Genomic DNA, 26,253 nt, shown 5'->3' with positions numbered 1-26,253 from the left:
CTAATTGGTCCAATTAATTCGAGCAGAAAAGTGCGTCGATAATCGTCAATCGCGTTCCATCCCGCGACCGTGCGTTGGATGCGGGTTTAACAAAATTAACGCGAATGAATGATATATAGTAGTTGTTGCAACGATAATAATAATAGCAGAAGCATCGGATGGGATTTTAGAAGAGGTGGCGAACGCGCGAGTAGTGGGATGAGTTACAGGGTTCCGGTAATCACGGTGTATTATTAAAAAAAATGTTAGAGTTTTGAAGGAGAGGGTAGGGGTCGCTATTAAAGAGCAGAGGAGTTGCAAGAAAAAGGTAAACAAAGGGGAGGGGAAGAGCATAATTGAAATAGGGGTGAGCCGGGGCAGAGAACTGCATGACGAAATGCATATCTCGGGAAGCTGTCGTTTAGGGACGCGAAGGCGTCGCATTGTTAGATGCTGGGGTGTGTTGGATTATGCGTAGGGTTCCCCATCCGCACCCCCACCTCCTACTCCTCCTCACCCTATAGCTACACTCTCTCGCTCACACGCTCTCTTTCTCCCGTTTAGGGGTTCCCGTTGCTTGGTACAGATATGTCATGATCGATAGTCCTGTGTCGCTCGACCGAAAGAGTGACGTGTAACCATTCCGCTGTCGCATCTCGTTGCGCTCGAAATTCGCGAATTGTCAGCGTCCCATTTTCTATTAGTCACCCTGCCTGTAGCCCATATTTCCCGGAAAATTGTTTGTCCCAGCCGATACTTCAGTCAAAAATCGAACTTGAACTTGATGAATTTTCATCGGTCAAATTTTCTCTCTCTCTCTCTCTCTCTCTCTCTGTTATATGCAACGTGTACTCCATAGCAAAAAGAAAAGAAGTATATGTAGGTTCGATATAATTTTTGGCAATTAAAGAAGACGAAATCATTCGACTTTATGCAACGTTGGTCGGGGCTTAGGCTGGTGTACAAGGCTACGGGCGGATTGAATAAAGTATTTCTTTCCCTTTCCCTTGGCTAGTTCCGTCTCCATTGAGGCGCGTCCCTCGCTGCCGGAGAGCCCCGAGCATCGCGCAACCCCCCCTTGTGATCTTCCGCTAAACGCAACTACACGAGGGGCCTCTCTGTCGCCTTTGTTTTCCCTTTCTTCCCAGTGTCGTTTCGCAGCCTGATACGAGTCGGTCGTACAAAGCGCCAAGAATCCAGCCCCAAGAACTCCAAGCTCGGAACAACTCTGTCAACTCGAGGAATCCGCGAGGACGTCGCGAAGGATGAGCTTAAAGGTGTCGAGGAGAAGTTTGCAGGAGGCGATAGGAAGCTCGACCAGTGGCCAAGAGGAATTCTTATGATAGCTGAGATAAGAGTGACGCGAGGGACGGAGGAGGTGAGAGGATGAAGAAGAAGAGGGAGGGGATTAGTTATGGACTGCTGCAGCTTCTAGAGAGACGGATCGCGGAAGAAGAGCCGTGCACGGAAGAAGAGAATAGAGGAGAGAGAAGGTGGTGCGAACGGGGTAGTAGTCCCGATTGGCGTTGGTAGTGGTGAGAGAGAGAGAGAGAGAGAGAGAGAGAGAGAGAGGGGTAACAAGTGTGTGCAGAGTGGCAAACGGCAGCAGGGAGATTTTTCCCCACCGCTGCTGGAAAAAGCAGCCCCCACCAGCGCTCGTCGAACGAGGAGTTGTGGAGCGGTGCCAGGGGTGGGGGACGCGGGGCTCTCGGGGTGGTCTCGGCGGTGGCTGGGGGCGGCAGCCTCAAAAATACACCGCAACCACACCGCGCGGCTCCACCGCAGAAGCCGCCATCTTCCACCGCCGAACCGAAACGAGACCGCGCGAGTTAAACACCCTGTCCTACCGTGGACTCTTACCCACCAGCTCAAGAACAACACACCACTTCCATAAACCTCCCGACCTTGCGAACAATCCTCGAGCCTTCGATCCTCGCGCTCTTCCACGATGACAATCGCGGAAGATCCTCCGTCCTCCTCCTACCTCGGACTCCGAATCTCCCAGGAAAATTATTTTTAGCCAAGTGTCCGGTTGCATCCCCGACGAATCAGTGGACCTCTCGCGCGCTCGACCATTATCTCCCCCAACGATTGGAATGTTTTCGTCGCTATCACCGTGGACGACAGCGTGACGTGTGGTTTTGTGCCGCGAGTTTTCCCAGGAGCCTGCGATTGACCCTGTGATCCACGGGGAGATCGAAGAATCCTCCTCTGCTTTCCGATCGTGCGTCTAATCGGGAGGCCCGAGGAAGGCATAAGGAAGTGCTCGATCAAAGAAACGGATATCTCCATGGAGGAGGGTTTTCCGGCCATTCCAATAAAACGAATTTTCCCCGCGAGTTGGCAATCCCGACGAGGAAGAATTTGCAAACGGATGCTCTGCCTGCGTCGCGAATAATGAAATAAGGATCAAAGGATCCTGGTTCGCAGGAGCTCTTGGAGGGAGAGAAAATCTCATTGTCGAAACGACGAAACGCGCTCTTACATACGAATCCTGATGCATCGATGTTGCTTCGTACGGGATAAGAATCTGCCCTGAGGACTTTGGTGAAACATATTGTTTGGGTGAAAGTGTGGCTGTTGTTTATCGATATATAGTACTATTGGTGAGTTGATGAGAGATCGCTCTCATGACGAATCCTTCGCGAGATGTTCGGTCCGAGGATCGGCCTCCGGGCTTAGACTATCCCGATCCAAGGTCGGTTCGTCATCAGGTGAATCCTGCCAGTCAGGTTGGTCCACGATTGAGGAGGACCAGGACTTCTTCGAGGAGAAGGATGCACCTGGCGAACGACGTTCCTCAGCAAGGTGTTCAAGCGTCCAATCATCTTCCGGACTATGCGTTAACCGCCGATCTCCTGGCGGAAAGAACTCTCGATGGTCTCCTCGCGGAACATCCTGGTGAACTCATCAGAACTGGTACCGTGTTAAAATTGTACAATTTCTATCGTTACACGCGTAATCCTATAAAAATACACACACGCACAGATCTATATACATGACTATATGTTTCTTCCGACACTTTGCACTTTCCATATGGCGTTCTCTTCAAGGTTGTCCGCATGTGGTCTGCACGGTCTTACCTCAGCACTGGAGATCCAACAAGACCCTGCCCGTCGCCTTCAAGGTTGTCGCCCTCGGCGAAGTCGGTGACGGCACCCTGGTGACCGTTCGCGCTGGCAACGATGAAAACTGTTGCGCCGAACTGCGGAACTCGACGGCACTCATGAAGAACCAAGTTGCCAAATTCAACGACCTCAGGTTCGTCGGTAGAAGCGGCAGAGGTGAGTCAGACATTACCCCTCATCGATGATGAATGATAAATTGTGCAAAATTACCCCTTCTCGATATTCCTCGACATTGGCCGAGACGTTTCGTGCTGCGGGGGAATAAGCGAGTATCGCGTTGAAGAAGAAGAAGAGAGTTGGAGGAGGAGAGTTTTCTCGTGTGGAAAAACACAAAGCTACTTGGATTGTAAATCATTCAGACGTCGGTACATTAAGGTGGTGCCCCGGCTGATGGCCTCGTTTTTCTTCCGAGCTGCCGGGCTCCTCGCTTCGTCTTCATTTTTAATTCACTCTGCAAATATCCGCGATCCACTCCGTCGCCGCGTCACGGACACGGAGGTTTTTAATTCCCGGCTACGCGCGTCTCAATAATTCAGGCGTTCCTTTGCCTTATCTCTATCCCCTCTATACGGGAGATTGGAGGAAAAAATTGGGGTCCGAGGGCTCCCTGAATAATGCTTTCTAATAATCACTGCCATTACGTTTGGTTAATGCAAACCTCCCGATGCCGAGGGAGATTATTTCTCTTCGCCGTCCCGTCACACGGGACGAGCAAAAATCACTGCTGCTCGTCGAGCGTGAAAAATCATTCGTAGATGAAGGAGGAGGAATCGTGAGAAAAAAAAGCAATATAGTCGACCGAATAACGTATATATAAATGGTAAAAGTGAATTTATACAGAAATTGATGAAATCGGAAATCGATAATAAAGTGAATCGGCAGGAAAGGAAATCCAATTAATTGAGAGTAAGAAAAAATTGTCTCGACGATCAGTTTTTGCCAAGAGGCTATTAACATGTTTACGACGAAGACTCCGTAAGTCTTGGGTCTCCGCAAACTTTTTTCCGCTACCCCTGGCGAAGGGTAGTGCGGGAGATACGAGTAACGAGGCGTCCTTTAATTCCTTTAATTCGACCGAGTTCTATCACTACCACTGCCACAACCTCCACTACCACCACCACCATCACCAACGTCATCCAAGACTTCTTCGCGACATCGAACTTTCGAGAGAAGTCACGGGTCGGTTAACGAGGGGGCGGTCGACTTGTTTATGGCAAATTGGAAAAGGAAATTGCGGCCTTTTCCCTTCCAGCTTCTTTCCTGTCACTCTTTCGATTCGCTCGCCTAACCAGCTTTTGTCGCTTTCATTTAAAATCGATCAATATGTATATATATATATATATATAGGTGGTTTGCCCTGGCAAAAATGACTTTGCATCAATTATATCGAAAAAACAAACTCATTTGTCGACGTTGTATTTTCTTACTGTTTATATCGTACTCAGCTTTTCTGGTAAATATATATATATATATATATATATATATAACATAAATATTTACCAGAACGGCTGGAAAAATTTTCACGTCTCGCAGGGAAACAATGGAGAGCTTGTGCGAGAGAGGACGTTTCAGTAATTTTTTTTTTTTATTCAACGAGAATCGCGGATGAGGAGGATATCGTGGATATATATATCTATATATATATATATAGCAAATCATGGTACGGGACGTCGAGTGGTGCGGAGGTGAAGGGGAGGGGGGAGTGGTTGGCTGTAAGCGGCTTTGGTTTCCATGGCAGTAAGCCCTCATTACTGTATTACGGGCAGCCCCTAACTACCACCCGTACGCAACGATTTGCTCCCAAAACCTCTTCGGGGCTAGCTGATTGCCCAAAGTGCCGATCTTCCGGTACCGTTTCATCCGGTACCAAATAACTCCTCGTTCGTCCAAACGCGATCGTTTCTTCGGGTACGCGGCGCTACTATATATATTCTCCAAAAATCTATAATAATATCGCAGCTCTCTATATAATGGAATTCTATAATTTTCTAAAAGATACAAATCGATCGAAGAGTTGGTCGGATATTCGACGAACGGGATATCAGAGATATCTAGGCCGATCGAGTAGGAAATTTAGTTAAATAAATCGGGAATTTACGTTGTTTGCCGATGAATCGTGGCGCGTATTATCCGCATTATAGAGTCAAGGGCGGATCGCGCTTTATCTACAAACTATTCGGCCGTGTTTTCACGCACTTTTTCGCCTGTTCCGTTGTTTTCGATATACAGTCCCTGTTTTTTATTCAGAGTCAATATTTGCCTCTGTTATTGGTCATTTTCGGTGCAATTTAATATTGCGGCCGGGCGGATAAACGATTGCGAGCTTCGAAATCGCGCGGGGAATCGTGCGGAAGGTCCGTACTCTGGTTTTTCACGTGTTGGTTAATTATTTTTAATTGAAAAGATCGAGAGGATGATAAATTTTCAGGTAGGGTCTCTCTGTCTCTCTCTCTCTGTCTCTCTCTCTCTCTCTCTCGTGGTGCTTAGAGTGTCAAGGTAAGAAGTCTGACTAGGAACGATAAATCGTGCTGACCCAGAAGAGGGTCCGGCTTCCGGTTGGAGTTGCAGTAGGGGTTGTGAAAGGCAGAGAGGGAGGGGGGGGGGGGGAGGTTGGGAGAAGTGGGTTGAGGGATATTATCATACCGGTGCAGGGGCGTATATCACTCGGCACCCCTTTCGCTCCCGACAGGGATTAGCGTCAACCTCCGACTGCTAGGAAAACCCACCCCCTCGAGCCCCCCACTGACAAGCTCTCTCCCGCCTTCGTCTCTCAGCTCGTATAGATAAACGCGCGACGACTACCGTGTGCGTGCACGTGCGTATTTCGGCCCTGCGAAGGTGTATTGGTAGGCGATGTAGCGACGGGCGTAAAACGACGAGTATAAATACCGGAGTTACCTGTGTTTTATGACGGTCGAACCGAGGAAAGAGTGCGAATTCGAGGCTGCAGCTTTGCTATCGACAGGCCAGATCCTGACCGATGTCCTGCGCGACTCCATGAGTCCATGCAAGGATTCATTTCTGATCGCCATATCTACCAGCAGCTTGCTTTTTCCTCCTGTTTGCCATCCCGAATCCTCCCGGTGTGTTTGCGATATCTCCCGCTCCTTCCTCTTTTTTCCATATCGACTACGCTCCAACACCTGTCGCTTATCACCGTTCACCATTATTTTTTATACACCCACCCCTCTCCCTCCCGACTCCCATATCTGCCAGGACTCTCTCGGATTTACTTGATTAATTTTATTCGACGACTTCGATAAATTCCAACGTTTCTTCGTTTTTACCTTCCAGCCTAAAGTGACGATTGTTGTCCCCACCCCTGTCCATTTGCTCTTTTATAGTCGCTCCTGTTTTTTCATTCATTTCATCTACCCTCTCCCACAGCTATAACTGTATGAGTGCGGACTCTCATTGGTGGGTCATTAAAAAAATCAGGAGGTATAAGCGAGCTTTTACCGACAGCCACTTGATAGACTAGCTCGAAATGATTTAATAAGTCGTAAGGGGAGTGTGACGTTGAGAAGGGTCGACGCTCGTTTTCATCGACCTTCAAAAAAGAACTCGTGGTTACTCCTTCGAACAGCTGTTGCAATCTTACACTCTCTTACGCTTACCGAATCCCCTGGACCGATTCATTTTTATTGCCCCCGCCCTCCTCAGCCCTGCTTTCGATCTCAAAGATTCTCGTCAAAGTTTTGCCTCTCGTAATGGCCGACGTGGATCATCGAGAAGTTTTCCGTGAAAACTGTGTGAGTTGGGAAGAGGAATCGGCGGTGGGGTAGACGAGTCTCGCGTCGACCACCTCCGCGACGTTTTTTCCCAATTAAAAATTAAAAAATCTCCAGGCCAAGTGCGGCGAGGATCGAGCTGGAGACGAGCCGGGGCTGCAAGAGGGGATCAAGGGGGAGCAGGGGCCACTGCACCGGAGATTTTTCCACCGATTAAATATTATTTTCCACTCAGGAATATTTCTCATATCCTAGGATGGACTCCTTGTTACGTGCATGATAATCCCCCTGACCCCTGCCTCCCCTTTAATTCCTCCTGCTTCGCCTGAACTTGATCTTTGTCGTGCAACAGCGAGTTTGTTTTTACGAACGCCTCGATGAGCTCTCATCCAGCCAATAAGAACTTATCCGCTACGTCGTTGCTTCGATTATCCATAAATGAAAACTCGTACGACTCCCACCGCCCTTCGTTATCGATCCTCCTCCTTCAAAGTGCCTGATCATCATTCGCATGGATACTCTGAAACTTTCTCGACAATCTGCTGATCAAATTTCATAGCTCCTTCAGCCAAGTTTTACGAAGATCGTCATTGGTCCTTTATCATCGCCTCACCGATCATCCCGGAAGGAATATTGTCAGTATTGAGATTAGAATTCTCTCGTCTCGATTGGAACGGGTGGCAGCTCTAGGACTGTTGTTGGCAAAGCGTCATCATTATATATACCCAATGTATAGGGAGAGAAAAGAAATTCCTCGAGCACGCCAAAAGCTCGAGTATACACACCTGGACTATACCCATCCCAGCGATATTCGGCCAGTCAAAACGTCAGAATCTTAAAACACGACAAACACTCTGAAATAACGATCCACGCGCCACCCTCGGCTCACAGGCAAACAGGGGAGTTTTTAACGCTGCATGATCCCTGGGTAAACTTAGGGCGTACGTTCTCTCGTGTCTCTTCCTCCTCTGTAAATCCTCCTCGCCTAAATGGACTTTTGCCTCAGTAGTCGGAAAATATCGGCAGATTCGTATTACAGAATGTTAAACACCGCTTCGGCTAATTGGGATACGCGTTTGAAATATACACGTACGCTCTGCCAAATAATTCTGAAATTTTCGCGCCAATAAAATGTAGGAAAGTACTGCAGTTGACTGGTAGAATAAAAAATGTCTTCAAGGGCTAAATTAGTGAATCGTTGTTTATGGAAGACTGGATTATTTCGAAGGACATTAACGCCACGCACATAAGTATGCGATCAATGGAGAGGAAGATGCAAAAATGGGCTGTGAGAGTAAATTTTGCATGAGAGGCTCGTAGAATTACATTGGAAGAGAGCGCGCGCAGATTACAATCTCGCTAGGTACAGGTAGTTGGAGGACAATAGACCTCTGGAGGGACGACCGTTCTTCCAGCAAGTTACACATAATGCCTCATAAACACCCTCAAAATGCCTGCTATCACCCTCGATTCGTGTTGCCGCCCTCGGGTTCCTGACACCGCACTGGCAATAAACTTTGGTCTCGTTATGCCTCGGATACAAAAGCTACCTCTGCAACCACCTCTCCTCCATCCAATCCACCTACAATTGTTTATCCAGCAACAAATACGCGTGTACAGCAGGTAACCCGCGAGACCTCTTTGAAAGAGCATGGTAAATAGCGTATATATATACGTATGCACGGTGGAACGCGCTAGTTTTAAAAAGATATTTGGCAGAAGAGCTTACGACGTCTGGCAAGGTGGAAAAGGCAGTAATATGCATGCTGCAGGGTAGTTTTATTTTATGGCACAGCGTGGTAACGCTCTGGTTTTTACGGTGAACCACGATACCTAAATAGGTTACCACTGTCGTCCATGCAACGAAATATATTCCAGCAGACTTTGCTCGCGGTTGAAAACTTTTCTCGCTCTCCGCCTCCTCTTTCCGGTGTTTTCCACGAAGCTCCGGGGAATAGCCACAATTGCGAATATCCGCAAGCGTAAAGTATTTCATCGTCCACGAGCGATTTTCGCAGGCGCTCGTCTATCGTTGAGGGACAAAACTAATGGGGTGCATTTTTGATAACGATGCATTTGGAGGGAGAGAATAGTTGCAGGAGGGGTGCAACGACGAAAGGTGCGTGGAAATGGCGCGTGACCGCGCACGTATTTCTGGGGGTGCGTTTAACTGAGAGGGTGGTATTAACATATTCCGGCCGATTCGGAGCAAACATCGACGCAGCGGCGCCACTCGTTCAGCCCTTACTTCCGGCACATTTGTGTTTTGTTTCCAGCGGCCGCGTCGCGCTACATTGGCATTCCGCTCGTGCATGCCATGCCATGGCTGTGCTGGCAACAATGCGAAAACCTACTTCGAGGACCAACAAAAGTTCAACGACACTCCATCCACACCCATTTCTTATATTTTCCATTTTAAAGGGGAGAGAATGAATTTTAAATATCGCTAATTCGTCTCTTTCTTCTTCTCACAGTCGTATATATTAGATAAATAAAAATTCTTGTATACGTGAAAACAACCGGTTGAACGATACACTACGAAAATTACTAGTGTCCCAGCTATGAATTGCGAGTCCCTCGAGGGGAATCCTTCAAGGTGGTTAATTAATTACTCGTACCTCACGTATCTGCCTCTTAGGCCAGTAATTGAATTTCCTGCCGGAGAATGTGGAGGAGGAGGAATAGTATATCTGGTTTTAGCACCGAGACATTGCACGCTGTAAGATGGCTGGAAAAGTTAGAAGACTCGTGTCTGATGCAGCGTTTCTTGTTTTCTTACAGGCAAAAGTTTCACGCTGACGATAATGCTGCAGACGACGCCACCGCAAGTGGCCACCCTGTCCAAGGCCATCAAGGTCACCGTGGACGGTCCACGAGAGCCAAGATCCAAGACGAGTGAGTAGTAGTTATCGAGAGTTGGTAAGCGAGGTAGCGCGCTTACCGATGAACACAAAGGCCAATCAAAAGTCCCGATTCGGGAAAAGATGGCCCGAGGCTATTTCTCGTTGTAGCTCGTTCTTCGAGTATTCTTGTCACGTTTCAGGGCACCAGGCATTCCATCCGTTCCACTTTGGACCGAGGCCGTTCCCTTTCGGACACCCGCAGGATCCACTGGGATTCAAGTTGTCCGGTGAGTGTGTACATTCACCAAAGTAGAGCTCGAGTTTCCTCCGCTTCACCTTCCTCGTCGATAGATAACTAAGTTGCCCATTCCCCTGTCTCTATCACCCTCCAGCTTCGTGGCTGCCAAGGGTGTCAAAATTGAGCGTCGTCAGGCCCTGCCTCAAAATTGAGTTTTCTCGCGACGCCTAAGTGGAGAAGACTCTGATTAAGCACGTCAACATCTTTTCCTCCATAGCTTTTGCCCAAGCTTTAGGATTTTTCCTCTTGCCTCCTTACAAACACACCGCTCTAAGGTTGCGATCTCTACGCATTCGTTCCTCATCCGCGAAGACTGCAGAAAAAATAAAAGATTTTCCAACCATGCTAATTTCCAATCCATTTTCCATCGTCCGTTTATGCATTGCTATATATATATATATATATATATATATACAATATAGACCCTATAGTTCCGGCATTCGATTTTGTTGAACGTGTTACAGTGGTATATAGCTATATATATATATATATATATCCATGCAGTATATCGCACATATAGTATAAGGAAGGGTGTATTTGTAGCAGGCCACGCTGACTGATTTCAAAGTACCAACTCCATTGAAACTCGTTCGCAGCTCGAAATTTTGATGGGACTAGCCCAAGCGAAGGGTCGGGTACTGATACTGGTGCACCGACGGTGTATTGTTTCGGCATGATAAGCGGCTTAACGGAACTTCACCCCCCTGCCCCCTCGTGTCCTCTCTCCGCTACCAACAATTCCCGCCAGAGTTTGCTCAATCAAGATTCAAAATAATCGTGAAAAACGGGAAAGTGGAAAAAACCAGAATGGACGAATACGGCGAGACTTTGAGGATTGCGCTTGTTACCGGAGAGAATCGAAAAAGTGACTTAGCGAAGTATATGCTCGAAGAATTTGGGACACATTCGATGCTATAGATACATTTCGGTTGGAGACCACGTCGACCAGGATATCGATCAGTTTATTTCATCGGTTTTTTCAACCCTTTCGTATAGATAGTTCGGAGAATGTAACACAGGTTGCGCCTCTGTCCAGTGCACGGAGGGTCACTGGATTCTCTGAAGAGGGTATCGCTGGCTAGGTAAGGGTGTGTTTCGAGGGGTGGTTTATTAGATATCTACGGTCCTGATAAGGAGAGGGCGAGCAGCGGACGCCTGGCTGCCCTCTGCAGGGTTGTTAAGGTGCCCATTGAGGTGTAACTAGGGGGATGTTATTAAATTTCGTTCGGCCTATCTCGGCAGCAGGGACGAATTTATGGGCTCCCTCCTCCGGATCGAGAATGAGGATGCTCCATATAAAGCCTTTTCACACTCGTCTCCACCCCCTCCCCTCTTGATATTCACCTCAAATATTTCAAAGAAGGATACTGGCACGTCTCATCCCTATAATAATATCTATTTATACTAGGTATAATAATTTATATCCTATATAGTATACCACTGTCCTTTAATTAATAATAATAATACTCTGTCCTTTTAATGCCTTAAAGAAGCGTGGTTCCAACAGTCCTCGCTGATGAATACCGAACAATGGTGATGTAAGTATATAGTGGAAACGTCGTCGAGATTCTTGAAGAAGCTACCGGTTGGGAGGAAGGGAGGGAGGGAGGGAAGGAGTTCCGCTTGTCTTTGTCAAGCTCTCCGAGGGGATGAAAAATCGCGATTCGGGATTCGAGTTAACAAGAACAGGCCGCACTCACCCTCTTTCAGCCTCCCGTGTCAATTAACCGCCTCCGGGGAGGGGCTCCGGAAAAATCGCGACCCCTGTTTCAATAAGGTGGCCTTTACCTCATTTGGGGGAGATTGTTAGAAACGCTCAGTTTAAAACTGTCTCTTAGCTCTCTCTCTCTCTCTTTCTCTCGTATCGCTTTGCAGTAAATTCGCTGCCTTCTTAAAGTCGAAGCCGTATTCATTGCGTACTCCTTAGGAGACAACCTTGTTCTCCTTATATTCTCGTTAAATACTTTTTTAACGGCCAAAAGATTCGAGCGAGGCAAGGATGATTGAGAGGGAAGATATATATGTATACAGGTGGGATAAAGGAGGCCAATGTTGTGTACCTAGCATAAAGTTATTTTGACAGCTTGCCATGAATATTAAATTATACTTTGACTTTTCGTTGAAAAGCCATCGAAGCTGATTGACGCCAAGGCAAAGGGATCCTTTTGAGGCGTCCCTCTTTCAGAAAACCGAGTAACCCTTCACGAGTGCGGTGCGAGTCCTTAAAGGGAACCTTTTTAAGGGCTGTTCCTGTCCACCCCTGCACGGAATCACGACGGATCCTTTAAATTCGTGTCACATTTCACCCCAAGCCTTGCAAGGTCCTGTACCGTCTTTTAATCAGGTCCGGTCACCAGGTCCTTTTCTCTCTCTCCACCAGAGACGATAACTAATGGCACGAAGACCCTTTGCACCGCTCCTATTCCTTGGGTTATCCCATGTACGAAAGACCAAATTCCAATCGTTGTACAACCGAACGAAATTAATCTCTCGTTTCCCACTCCCTTCAATAAATAAATAAATATATATATATATATATATATATATATATATATATGTACAATATACTATTCGACTTTATTCTCTATCAAAAGAAAAATCATTTCCCTCGTATTTGTTTTTGGTAAATTGGAGAGAAATGGCCACAGAGGTCTGTGCGCAGGAAGTGAGCTGATTTTTGCAGCTGGTAATCTTCTCTTTCCCGGAATATCTCCCAGTGGAGCTGAGATCGGTGCCAGAGACCTTTCTAGGGTGGTATTTTAGGGGTTGCTGCGACGCGATAATGAGAACGGGCGTAAAGGGTGGGTGTGCAAAGACATCCAGTCGACGCGGCGACGACGACGACGACGGTAGCTAGAAGAGAGAGAGAGAGAGAGAGAGAGACAGGTGGTAAAGGGAGGGGGTGGAAGAGGATGAGGATGGAGGTTTGCTCCACAAGGGTTAACGCCTTAGAAGTAAGAAGGGTGTTTTAACGCCTGTTTTGCATAGATTTGAATAGATAAGGAGGACAGGAAAATACGCGAATTAATTTATTATGTATTTTGCCTGGAAAGCCCCGTCCACCCCCTCCCCTCTACCAAGGCTTTACTCCTCGCACCTTGGGGAGAGGCCCCCGATCAGCCTTTAAACGCCTCTTTAAGCTACCTCTCGATGACGCGCTCTAGCCAAAGAGAGATTCTCTCTCTCTCTCTCTCTCTCTCTCTCTCTCCCTTGGCGATTATCTTCGAGCGAGTTTTCGCAAATATAAAATTAAGCAAGGTCGATACTTTTCATCCCCGTTTCGCGGTAACTCTCTTAGAGCCCGAGCGAGGAGAAACTTTTTCCATTGCTATTATCGAGCAGTAGAAATATTTTCAAGTTTCGCGCAGGATGAGGAGGGAGGAGAAGTTGGCAGGGAGCAAAAAATATAATATTGCACAGTAAGAAGGAGATCTTGGAAGTTTGTAGACAGTTATGTATGACGTCAGGTTACCGCATCCCAAAAGTGGCACGACCTGTTCGTAGCACATTCTGAACATGCTGCTCGATAATACATCATCCCTTAAAGCTTGGCTCCCCGTGGAAGGCACACGTAAAGGCAACTAACCCTAGGGCCGTAACGTTTAAGCTTAACATTTCTCACCCCTTAAAGGGTAGCGGCTCCTTGAACCCTTTCAGCTCCAGCCCCGATCTCTCTCTCTCTCTCTCTCTCTCTCTCTCGCTTCGGCTCTTTCCCAGATCTCTTCGACCCTCCCCTCATTAGTCTTCATTTGTTTTCGGAATTATCACCCCCTCCCCCTCCAATCTACTCGGCACGCGAATTCTCGAGGGCTACGGACACATTTTGAGGCTTTATTAAATTGAAAATGTGTTACGACCATTCGCGAAGAGAGCGTTAGGCTTGGATATATATAGGGAGTATTGATCCCTGTAACGCTGGCTCTATAATACTCCCGTTTCAAGGAAGCAGCGATTAAAGCTCGTTGATTTTCTTCTCATCGCAGCGACAGCAGGAAAAGTCGAAAGGAGCTTTCGAAGAAAAGATCTCTCGCTCGATTTTCAAAGGAGAGAGTGGAGGAGGGCGGAAAGCGGAGGGTAGTTGGCATTGGAGCGACGGGTGGGACAGGCTGAAAAGGAGAAAAACTGTTAAAGGAGGTAGTAGAGCTGGCAGTGGTAGCGGAGCTTTCGCGCGCGCACCTCTTATCGTTTTCTTAATCCCCTCATAAAGTAGGAGGGCTAGAAAGCTCGACTGCACCGAGCTGTGTCGCGCCGGTGTGGTAGAACGCGAGATAGTGGTGTCCTCCCTGCCAAGCTGGCTTAAAGAGAGCTTAAAAATCAGCCCCTACGACCCCTACCGTGCTTTTTCCAACCCCACCGTTCGCGATGGGACGCCAAGTGGGAGCTGCAAGCTCGCCAATCCCGCGTCTCCCAACCTCTCCAGGATACACCTACCGGCCAATCCCGGCCCTCCCTTCCCCACCAGTCTCACCTGTTTCCCCTTTCAACCCCGACTAACCCCCCACTCCAATTTACACCCTACCCGGCAAGCTCTGCCTTCGAAGCTTTCACGAAATTTTTAAACTGCCCCGCACAGATGACGGTATAATCTGCTATTGATCAAGGTCTTTCGAAAAACCGATATCGCACCGATCGCTACACGGCTTACTTCCTTCCCCACACGCTTCTTCGCTATTTACCCTGCTTATATGCACATACGGTATGCACCCTATTATCCAAACGCACTACTCCAAAGGGTCCATCTTGCCTCATCGATTTTGCGGTCAACGCCGCTTTTTAACTCCACTCATTCGATTTTAACCTTTACCTTATTTCTTGCCTAATGTATTCCTCTCCCGAGCTTTTAAGCGCTCCGACGCAAAATTCCTTCCTCCGCCTTTCTTCCTTTTCTTCTCTCTCTCTCTCTCTCTTTTTTTTTTTTTTTTTTTTTTTCGACCAAGTTCTTCTAATAATAACTCATGGTCAGTCGTGTGTATATACGCGCGTGTCTATGGTCAATCGAAGGATTATTAATAATTAAATGTAGCTCTTGTGTGCAAACTCTTATTCGACTCTGGCGGACTAAAAAGCTGTCGATCAACTTCTCTGTCCCCTGCTGGATAAATTCAACTGTCCGTCCATGTCAAATGCTTGCTACGTCAAAGTGAAACATTTCCTATATTCGGTCTATTACGCTATAACCATCCGTTTGTCCCGTATGCTTCTCGATCAGAGCGGAGCAATTTTCTCCATTTGCGGCTACGAAAATTTCTCTCATTTTTTCCTCCAACAACCTTCGCTTAGCTTCAGCCGGTTTTCATATCTCACAGTCGAGAGAGCTTATTGGTACGATGAGAAACACGGAGCATATAATTTTACATTCGCCGCTGTTGCGTAGGATTACAGCACTTGAGTCTGGAGCAAGGAGCTAGTCAAGGTTGGAGTGGTTTACCCAGAGGATCCCTGCCTCCTCACTGTCTACCACCACCTCCTGGACACCACACACACGCGCATCCACCACCTGGCGGAGCCTCGGCGTTCAATCCCTTTCATCACGCGATTGATCAGCGATCTCCTCGATTGTCTGCTCCGAATACAGGTATAGGCATGCCCCGAATATTTTGCTCGCTTATCTCACAAATTGCGTATGATCATGAAAAACTAATAACGGAATCGTTGAAGATTCGTCGAGAAACGATCTGGGTCCCATCAGCGTGTCCGTGAGAGACGTTACTCCGACCACTTCGCCAGGAAACTCTGGGCCAGGATTGTTGACGACTGCTTCCGTCGCTACCCCAACTCCACCTGCGGAGTCAGCAACTACCACGTCTAGTCCATCCGGACATCATCCCCACTTTCAGGGTGAGACATTTTAAGAACATCAGGTATTTGTACGGTGAGATTGAAAATTGTCTTACGAACGCCGTTTGTGATCACAGGACTTCATCTACTAGGAGCCACGAATTCCATATTTGGCTCGATATTCGCTCCTCTTCTGCCACAATCGTCGTGGCTCTACAATCCCCTGTATCACACGCAGCAGTACATCCTGGAGCCCGAGTGGCACGCGTTGGCCTTGAGGATGGCACAGCAGCGGCTGCAGAGGCCGGACCAGGCCAGGCTCGAGGAGCTGAGGAAGCTGAGGAGCTCGAGCGACAGTCCTGCCAGCAGTTCGAAGGACGAGAAGCGCGGCGAGGAGCAGGATGTCCTCCGCAGAGTCGAGAGTCCTGACGGCAGCATCGAGGTCGACGACAGGAACGAGCAGGACCAGAAGAAGGACCGCGAGAGGAGCGACGAGTCCTTGCAGGACTCTCCGAGAGCGTCTCCCGTCAGAAGCGACCTCGAGGACGGAACCTCGAGGGACGCCAGTTATCAGGACGGCTCGATTCATCTCAGACGCAGCATGAAGAACTTGAACGATCAGGAAGTTCCGGGAGACCACGAGCAAGTGTCGCGCAGAGGCGATCTCACGGTGAAGATCAGGCTGGAGGGCACCGTCGACCTCAGCACGAAGAAGGGACAGGACAAGGAGAACCAAGGTCAGGATCTTACGACGAAGAAGAAGGACGATGTTGACCTTGAAGCTGTTCGATCTCGGCGGGAGAGGAGTCCGAAACCGAGGCAGGTCTGGAGACCCTACTGAAGCATAAATCTTCTTCTACATCAATGGACTCGTCGGACCGTCTGCGTCAAGTGACAGTGATATCTGAGATGTATCGTGGACTCGAGGACTAACCAGGGTTAATGTTCGCATATAGCATGTAAATAACGAGTAACTTTCGGCAATATACATACACATGGTATATATATTATAGGCTAGTATATCGTGTCCTTGCTAAGAGAACGATCATTTTGTCATTCGAGTTATATTCAAATATAATATATGATTGTTTATGCCGAACGTTTGTCTCCTCTCGACGTATACGTGCGTGTGCGTGTGTATGCGTGTGTGATTCTCGATGAGAGAATTGGAAGAAACGATTGATTTATCGCGCGCTGCGGAAAAGCGAGCGTGGACGAGTGCAGGCACGAGAGAGTGCGCATAATCGTTTCTTCGACACGTTCGAGACGGGGAGAAAACGTTCGGACACTCGCGACGAGCAAGAGGGTGGTGCTGCAGTCTCCGAACGCTCTCGTTCGTGTAAATATTTCTTGGTTGGCGCGAGAACCGGATACCCTCTAGCTGGCTCACGTCTCGTCAAGCAAGCATGCCTCTCTTTTTACGAGGGAAAATTATCGATCCGAGTTACGTGTCCCTAGATCGATTATACAGACATTATTCACGTCGGTCGTTTATGCTAGCGTGACTCTCGTCTTCATGAAAATTGGATTCCACTGTTTAAGTACGTCATTAAATAAAGTAATTTCATTCGTTCCATCGACTCTCTCACTCTGAACCTACGACGATAAACGTAGAATTACCAGCGTAGCTTATCAAGCATAAAGGGCGTCCTCAATTTCGCAATGATCCTGCAATCATTCGACGTCCCTGGCCTGATTTATTGTAAAATTGGATTTACGCGCTTTTCATCTCTCTGGCTTATTCGAGGAAAGCATTTTTCGACTGCGTCACGTGCTCGACCTAGCCTAACCTCCGGACACGTAGGAGATGCAGCAGCAGCAGCAGCAGCAGCAGCAGCATCGGATCAGATTCAATAATTCGGGGCGATTGCAATCGATGCAGTGCAGCGCAGCATTGAAAAACGGTGAGGCCCGATATCCGGTCGTTGAAAAGATCCGCCGCGTGATTGATGGGAAACACACAGAGTCCCCTGCACTCCTCTCCCTCGCGGCATTGCCCGATTCGCGGTGCTCGCTCCGTGCTGGTCCTATCGTCGAAATCCAGATAAAAAAGACCGCAAAACAATTTTCTATATTATTTTCCGATGAGTCACGTGTACACGGCATCGAATCAGCAATAATGCTGACACCGGCAGATTCCGCTCATCGGTCATCCTGCAGGAATTGCTGCTCTCTCTCTTTCCCTCTCTCTCTTAAACTGGAAAATTGCACGACCATTAGACAGAGACGGCCTTTTAATTCTTCATCCGTGTAGCGGCGGGAAAAGCGGGTTGATTTTAAGCTCTTTGGCGGATGGCGGCTTTTTTTGGGGAAAGCCGGTAACACGAGGTGGCTGGTCGGGTTATCGCAACAAACTACCCCCAATGACGACACGATTAAAATTTCACGGGGTTTGCGTGCTCTGCGAACAAACCGTCTCTATATGATCTCTCTCTTGTACACTCACCTACACATGGAAATACACCGGTACTCTCTCTCTCTCTCTCTCTCTCCACAGCACGACTAGCCCTGTTCTACCCCCTCTCCCCCCTCCTCTCCCCCAGGCCTCCCATTCCTGCCGGGTGATTGGTACGTGACCGCAGCCACCCCCGCTTTTTAATACACCCGCACCTGCATAGCTTGCACTGGCAACAGTGCGACGAGGGGGTGCACAGCCAAATTCTCTCTTCATCCCTCTCTAACTATATCTATCTATCTATCCCTCCCTCTCCTCCTCGCTTCTCTATTGCATCTACCCCTTTTCCAACCCCAGTTTCATCTTCCTCTTTCATTTGTATAGTTTCCACTTGCCTCCCTCTCTCTCTCTCTCTCTCTCTCTCTTCCACCATTATTCCCCCCTCCTTCTCCCATTTCAACCCTTGTTTCTGCATCAACGTCACGCTGCACGGATTGATTCATCGATCCAGGCCATTCGTCCCTGCGTCCAAATCCCCGAAATAGCGACAAAGACTGCTAGCAGCCTACCAACACTGGTACTTGATGTGCAAACCGTCGTCCAGTCCGCTGACGCGCAGAAACGATGGTCAAATGCATTTTGGGCTACAATCGACGCTTTCCTTCCTGCTAGATTGTCGGAAGCTTTTATTTCGCGTGCACACGCGTGTTTCTCCCTGCGTACGTGGATCGGTCTGAAAAGTTGGAACCGAGATTGGTCGGAGTTTTGAGAGAGGACTCGCGGCCGGGTGGGTGGGCGGGTGGGCCAATAGCGCGGAGAGGAGCAGTGGAGAAGAAGATGCGCGCAGAGGGGGGTGGGGGAGGGGGAGGAGGAGGAGGAGGAGGGAAATATCCTTCCGGTAAATAAATTATAAGAAAGGAAAAAAGTTGGCGGAGAGATGGCAGTGTATGCTCGGAGCATCGAGAGTGGGAGCTAAGAGTATCCTTTGGTACTTTTTGTCCTTCCAGTGCGCTTCGCCACCCTCCGCGCGCAGACTTCCTTTTTATTTTTTGCTACCCTCCACCTACTACCGAGCACTTTAGATAATAAGGCCAGGGCGGACGAGAGGTTAAATTGGGTATTCGTCCGAGGAATTATCTCTCTAATTTCTTTAACGTACCAGTCTCTCAACTTCCGCTTCTCTTATGTACGTGCAATTTTCATCGTCGCGCCCTTCCTGGATGTTCGCGCTCGCGCGCTCACCTTCGCACAAATCTCTCATAGCCCTCTGGCCACACGCTCGTGCACCGGCACACGGATACACACTCTCTCTCTCTCCTCTACCTTGACTCGCCTTACCCTACGGAGAGCAAGCCCACCTTTCCACCTGGCAAAGATCAAAAGCCACGAAAGGATGTCACTCTATGAAATTTTTACCAGGCCTTTCACCGGAATCAGCCGGCCGTTGGTTATTAAATATCTGCAGCCCCCGGTTAGTCGCGGCAACAAGCTGCTTCGAGATCCTCGCCTTGATTGTACCCTGTAGCGACGAATTACGAGACGTTTGACGAGCTTCCGAGCTAATAATAACAAACGATCGTCGATATCACAGTCAGGGGCGTGTAATTCGTACAAATGATAGTACACGACTATCGGACCCCGAGGGTGTAGCATCTCGTATACATCGGAATGGCCCTGAAATTAGATCCCACCCTTGGCGGAGGTCCGAGTTCGATAAATTCGGTTAGCAGGATGAAAAATGAAGCCGGTTGGGACACGAGAGAGATTCGACCCACACCCTCTCTCTCTTCCCACGCTTCTACACTTTCTCGTCGAGATCGATGTGGTCAACAAATTTTTTTAGTCGGAAGAGAGAAAGGAGGAGAGCGAGTGAGAAATTTTCTACGATTCTTGGCGAGTGGTCTAGGGGAGCTTTCTCGAGTTATACGAGGCGCAGTGTGGGGAGGTAGGGGGAGGGGGGGGGGGGGTGGAGGGCAGTCGGGGTACATTTTATTTCGAAGCTTGAATACACGCGTAGAAATAACTATAAGAGAAGAGGTTTGTTCCTGCAGCGCCTCGAGCCTTCGTCATATTATGTTTGCTCCTGGTGTTTACAGCTTTCCGTTCCAAACGACAGTCTACGCGATGAAGGGTGGCTCCGCGTTAAGGCACATACGTTCCTCTCTCTCGTATTCCCTCGTGTTTCTTGAAATATTTGACAACACGCCATAAGCAATGAAAAGTCCAGAAAAATCTCTTCCGCTGCCGAGCAGAGACTAGCCAGTTTCGGACCTTTCTTTCATCCAAAGCACATCTCTCTCTCTCTCTCTCTCTCTCTCTCTCTCTTTTCCTCCGTGCCAGGCAACATTTCGCTTGATGAAATCTCATCATTTCAGCATTGGGCTCACCATCGACAAGACCCCGGAATGAACGGGAGAGGAGGTCTAAGTGTAGCTGCGGAGAAGACAATATAAAAGTTGGGAGAGCACGGTGGTATTGGAAGTCGTAAATATCATCTGCTAAATAAAGCTTCATCCTCGAGTACGAACCCTTTGCGATGGGGTGAAAGGCGACTTGAATCGAAGACAAAGACTCGTAACGCCGACTGACATTAAGGTATTGGAAGAAACTGGGCTGGGGGCTGAGAAATTGTAAATGGTCTCTCAGCCCCGCTGATCCTCGACAAACGACCATCAAATTTTTATCTCCAAAATCCCTCCGAGGCACAAACGAGTAAATTATCCTACGTTGTTTCTCTTTTAACGAACAACTCGATACTGTGCTGCAAGTGTGTGTGTGTGTGTGTGTGTTGGATAAATTTTTCTTTTGCTCGAACATCCGTAGGATTGTCCGTGGACCGTTCTCCAAGGCGATAGTTTATTGGGAGGGAGAGGGTGAGGGGGAGAAAGATGAAAGAGGGCTAGGCTCTTCCGGTGGTATTCAAATGTGGCCTTTCTAAGCATGCAAGCCCATATCTCCCGCATCCTGCACCCTGGGGAAGCCCCGCAGATTCGAGCCAGCCATCCAGATCCATCCAGGCCGCCAAACAAATGACGCTTGAAACAAACGAAAGACGCCAACTCCGTTTGTCTTTTGTCCGTGTTGGCACGCACGGTATTCAACCACCCTTCGCCTCTGTCGACAGAGTGGAGGGGGGGGGAGGGGGAAAATATCGCCGTCGGATTTTTGTCTCGGTTAGCCAGAATGCTCCTGCCTAATGGTTCGCGCAAGACTCTTCTCCAGGCAAATTTCTTCTCCTGACACATTTTCCTCCCAGCTCGCCCCTATTGCCTCCTCAATTATTTATCGCAATCAACCTTCTATAGTTTTCAACGTTTTCTCGTCTCACCGGTAATAAAAAGGGTTTGGAGTCTCTCTCTCTCTCTCTCTCTCTCTTCTATCAAAGATTAATACCGTAATCTATTGGAGAGAGATAGCGATCGCGAGAATGAAAATAGAATCGCAGTGACGAGGTAGTATTTTTTCATTATCCTTAGCGATCCTGACGAGCAGTCGATCCAGATCCAGATTCTAAAAGAGAGCGTGGGTGAGGCGTTCGGGGACGAAAGGACACAAAGCTACTTTAAATGAAGGAGAGCTCCATCCATTGAACCTATTGTCGACCTCTGACGTTGACTGAACGAACGGCAGCTTCACCGAATCCATCATCTCCATAGAAAACCTTAATTATTTTCTGATGAAAGAAATCCCCTCCGAATTGCCTCATTCTTCCTCCTTCTTCCACCACCACTTCTTCGTCATTGTCGTCGAATCGTCCAAGATTCAACTCGGAGAAAACAAGCGGCTTAAACCAGATCTCTCGAAAGTTAAATAAAGCAATCGAGTTAAATATACGAAGAATGATCGAGACGAGATTGATTGGGAGGAAAAGGAAGAAAGTGGAGCTTTTCGCGATCGATCGTTGATTTTTGACTCTGAGCAGGAGGAGGAGGAGGAGGAGGAGGAGAGTTATATTAACGTTGGAAACATTAGTGTCCATGGAATAGGAGAGGGGAAGGAAGATTTATAGATTCACCTGGGGTTTGAAAACGAGTGAATCGTCTTCGTAGCCGGCCACGGCGGTTCGACGCTTGGCAAAACGAAAACAAAGACGCCGCTTAACGATATTGTCGCGCAGCCCCTGGGGCCAGGCAGGCAGGAGTGGTTCTTCCCGATGCGAGGCTGCTATAGCATTGCTATATATACAGTAACGGTGGTAGTGTGGCAGAGTGGTAGAAGCTCTGTAGGAGGAGGAGGGGGAGGAGAAGTTGGCTGCTAGAAGCGTTCGTTCGGCTGGCTGGTATTATTCCGAGCCATTTGTCACTCGGCCAACCCCTTTCGCTTCCTCCCTCGCGAGTTTTTATAGCCGCGAATCCTCACAATATGCCGACAAGGGCTTACGCTTTCCATGGGGGAGGGGTGCCACGTTACGAGGGTCCAAAGATTTTTTTTTTCCCCAGGATTAAGCGCACCTAATCCCGATTTTGTCTTGCAAGACCTCCTTAAAGGAGCTAAAGGGTTTAACGCAGATTTAACACCTCTCAGTAATTGGTATGCCGTTAATCTTCCGAATCATAAATCCGAGGGCCGAGTGGGGAATCATTGATTGTGTTAAAAACATGAATTAATTTTGATTACACTGCACGCGTTGCTGCATGCAACGGAAAGAGAGGGGAGGGGAAGGAATAAGGGTGTAGGAGAGCGAAAGGGTTTCTCAGATTGGGCGCGAGTCAAGTGAAATAAATAAAATTGTGCAATTCTTCGGGTGTAAAGGTGGCTGGGAATGGAGGAGCCGAGGGTTTTACCGAGTGATAAAAAGGAGCGAGGAGACAGGGACAGCGAGTCAGGAGGCGAAATCGCGGATCTAATCTGCTAAAAGTCTGCTTAATTATGAACGGTAGTAGTAACGGGCACGCTTCTGTTTTCGGACTTTTCCATTAGCCGGATGAATCGTTAGTCTTTTGTTGACTTTTATTGGGGATTGTTGCCGACGAGTGCCGACTGTCCAGTGCTCTCTTCCACTCTCCCTCTCTCGCTCTAACTCTGATTAATAAAGTAAGGCAGCGCGTCCACGAATTCCGTTTCTGCCCTTTTTCTCCTCTTTTCTCACGAATTGATCTACGTTCTCGTTAACCGATGCACCGTTCCGTTCTCCCTCTCCAATTAATCACAATTGAGAACCGCACTGTGAATGTATACATGACGTACTTGCTTATACGATCGTCACTCTTCGGTTCGATGAAACTTTCTACGATATATATGTGACCGTTCAAGAGGATCTTGTAGTAAAAATATGAGAGGGAGGGGGGGGGGGGGAGGACAATTTGATCAGTAAGCGAATTTATATTCGGTGGAAAAGAAGCGACTTGACGCAGCCGGGCCAAGGAGATTCGGTGGTCCAGGCTACATCGGATCGACTGGAGGGTTAATTTTCTGGTCAGTTGGTCGCTTCTGGCTCTCCAGGGTTATAGCGGCGATCTCGAGGCTCGTAACAGCCCCTACTTTACCCTCTACATAAATATCCGGAATTAGCCATTTCTCCTGGACTGCCGCGCTCTCCCTCCCTCTTCAACGTCATGGCTTTCTCTTTACCGCTGGAGGAAGGGCTCTGCGATCACTTGACCGATTAAGGACCCAGGATGCGGGAGCTTCGATTCGAGAGCACCGTTACACGGGCTTTCTAAGTGGATTGACGTAATTGAGGAGAAAACACGATGCAAACCGTCATCTCGCGGAACGCTCGAGAGCTCCTATATCGAGATACCAGGACCTCCTATCCGTTTATAGTTATTTATACAGTCTCCACTCGATAATTCATAAAATGTCCGATAAAATCGATAGTTGGTACGAGAGAAAAATGGAAATGACGTAGGAGGAAGTATTTGACAGTGTGGAGGTAGAGGGTGTGTATAGTTGCCGAAAAAGGGAATGAAGGAAGGAAGGAAGGAAGGAAGGAAGAAGGTGAGGAGAATCCAGACAAAAGAGAAAGCTGCGCCAGGACCCTCGCATGTATCCAGCTTAGGCGAAACCGCAGTTTAAGGAGCTTTGGCTTTTGTTTAATCCCGAGTGAGTAAAAACGAGACGAGGCGATCCTACCGCCGACCCGCAGTCACTCCTGCGGATCCTGATTCGCGGCTAAATCTCTCTCGTCCTGATATGACGCCCCAACGTCCCTGACACTCTGGAAAGCCTCGCACCACCAATCATAACTATTATCGCCAGTTGGAGAATCTTCCACTCGACGACTCGAACCTTACAAACTTTCTTTTTCCACTGCTAAAGATTTTCTCTCCGAGAGAGAGAGAGAGAGGAAAGTCATTCCAGTCGATATAATTTATGAAGTGGACAGCGATGCTTCGTGGAGATACCTATGTATATATATATCCTCTCCGGGTTTTTCCTAATTTGAATTCTGCCGGTTCGAAGACTGTGAATCACTGGGATATCTGAGTCTCTTAGCGCTGGCTATGAATACAATATCGAATGGTAAAGAGAGGGATAAAGTCAGGTTTGGCGATAAAAACACCCCCGGCAAAATAGCATTCCGGCGACTACCGTTCATTTCGCCCCCTGACCGTTCGTCGAGTTTCTGATATTTTTAGCCAGGGTCCTGTGCGATTGTTCCCGGATATTTCCTCCTCCCCCTCCTTCACTCTCCTTTTATACTGGGCGAGGCAGAAATTATCTTGACAAAAAACTAGTGTCCCGCGGATATCCAAGGCTCTTATAATTTATGGAAGATACGAACGACTTGATATAAAGAGTGTACCTATTATAATATAAATGTACACATATATAGGAATTGAGTGACGGGCGACAGGTTGGAGAAGCTATAGGGAATATAAATAAATGATAAATAAATTTGAATGGCAATTCGTGTTTATAGGATTGAGGGAAGGGAGAGGGGGTGGGTCATCCTTAACACGTGTGGGAAAGTTCAAGTCCATCTGGGTGCGAAATTCCCAGGGTTGACGAGACGAAAAGTTCTTCTTCTCCCGAGGCCCTTGGGATCGAGATCGGGACAGGATCAGCGGCAGAGAGGTCGAAGGAGTACGCTGATCCTGTATTTGAATACGGGACTCTCTCCCTCTCTCGGAGGAAGGCTACATGCATTTTAACTACCAAGCAGATGCCGCGGCTCTCACGCTGCCCCGTCAAGTTTCTCAACTATCGCTACTTTCGCCAAGGGTGAGAAGCCTCTCTGTCTCCTAAAGACTACGGTCAAAGCTGCTCGCACCATCACCAATTCAGACTGGCATTAACTTGAAAATTCCAATGCTTCGCGATACAAGGCTGTGTTGTACTCGGGATGCTTCGATTGGCCCCTCTTATTATTTATATATGTATAATGTTTGAACGATGAGCGAATGGGAGGTGACGGCGCATCTTATATCTCTTATGAATACACGGACTGATGGACGGATGGATGGGGCAAGCCGTGGTATAAGTAAGTACGCGTGCGAAGGTGCTCGAAGGAGCGAGAGGGTAAGAGAGAGAGAGAGAGTATGGAGAAGCGTAAGAGGAGAGGGAGAAGGAGTAGTAAAAGGAGGTAGAGTGGTAGTAGTAGTAGTAGTGGTGGTGGTGGTGGTGGCAGTGGCAGTGGGAGCGGAATGTGGGGTTGGTGTTGTAGCCGAGTGGGTACCACCAGAGGTGGGTCTGGTTGGCCGCGGCGTCGGCGGCGGCGGCAGCGGCGGCGGCGTTGGCGGCGTCGGCGGCGGCTGTCTTGGACAAAATCAATACTGTGGCCACCCGTCCCTCGCAACCCCTTGCTATCCACCCCCAGCCACCCCTCCTAAGGTTACGGAGCAAGTCAGAGGCGGACGCGGGTGTGGGATGGCTGCAGATGCCGCGTAATTACCACCCTCAAGACACGTGTGGCGCTCGCGCATCCCCCCAAGCTACGTCGAGCTCGCGCTACCACCCACCCCATTCCACCCCTTCCCCCTCCTCCTCCTCCTCCCACAGCATCGTCCCAACCTATTCCACAACTTTGCTCCTGTCGATCCTACCCTAACCTATCCGATACTCCCAACCAACACATTCTGCCTCTTTATTAAAAGTATAATTTCTCTACCACCTTCCATCCCTCCCCCCTCCCTCAACTTCCTTCCTGCTTTTCTAT

General features: G+C 48.4%; 1 protein-coding gene across 1 annotated transcript; it reads left to right on the top strand.

Annotated features, from left to right (window-relative positions):
* Positions 1–1,730: 1,730 nt before the first annotated feature.
* On the top strand, positions 1,731–17,306 carry LOC136782029 (uncharacterized). The gene is made up of 7 exons (XM_066741152.1): positions 1,731–2,898; positions 3,033–3,263; positions 9,620–9,733; positions 9,882–9,968; positions 15,354–15,554; positions 15,638–15,817; positions 15,895–17,306. The coding sequence occupies exons 1-7, from the start codon at positions 2,610–2,612 to the stop codon at positions 16,596–16,598; spliced, it is 1,806 nt and encodes a 601-aa protein (XP_066597249.1). The 5' UTR covers positions 1,731–2,609; the 3' UTR covers positions 16,599–17,306.
* Positions 17,307–26,253: the final 8,947 nt, after the last annotated feature.

This window comes from Prorops nasuta, unplaced genomic scaffold (assembly GCF_024137725.1).
Source record: "Prorops nasuta isolate Cenicafe-Biocafe unplaced genomic scaffold, Cenicafe_Pnas_1.2 PNAS00025, whole genome shotgun sequence".
In the NCBI taxonomy this organism is placed as follows: domain Eukaryota; kingdom Metazoa; phylum Arthropoda; class Insecta; order Hymenoptera; family Bethylidae; genus Prorops; species Prorops nasuta.
The sequence above is the reverse complement of the archived record's forward strand: the minus strand, read 5'-3'. Positions and strand labels throughout refer to the sequence as shown.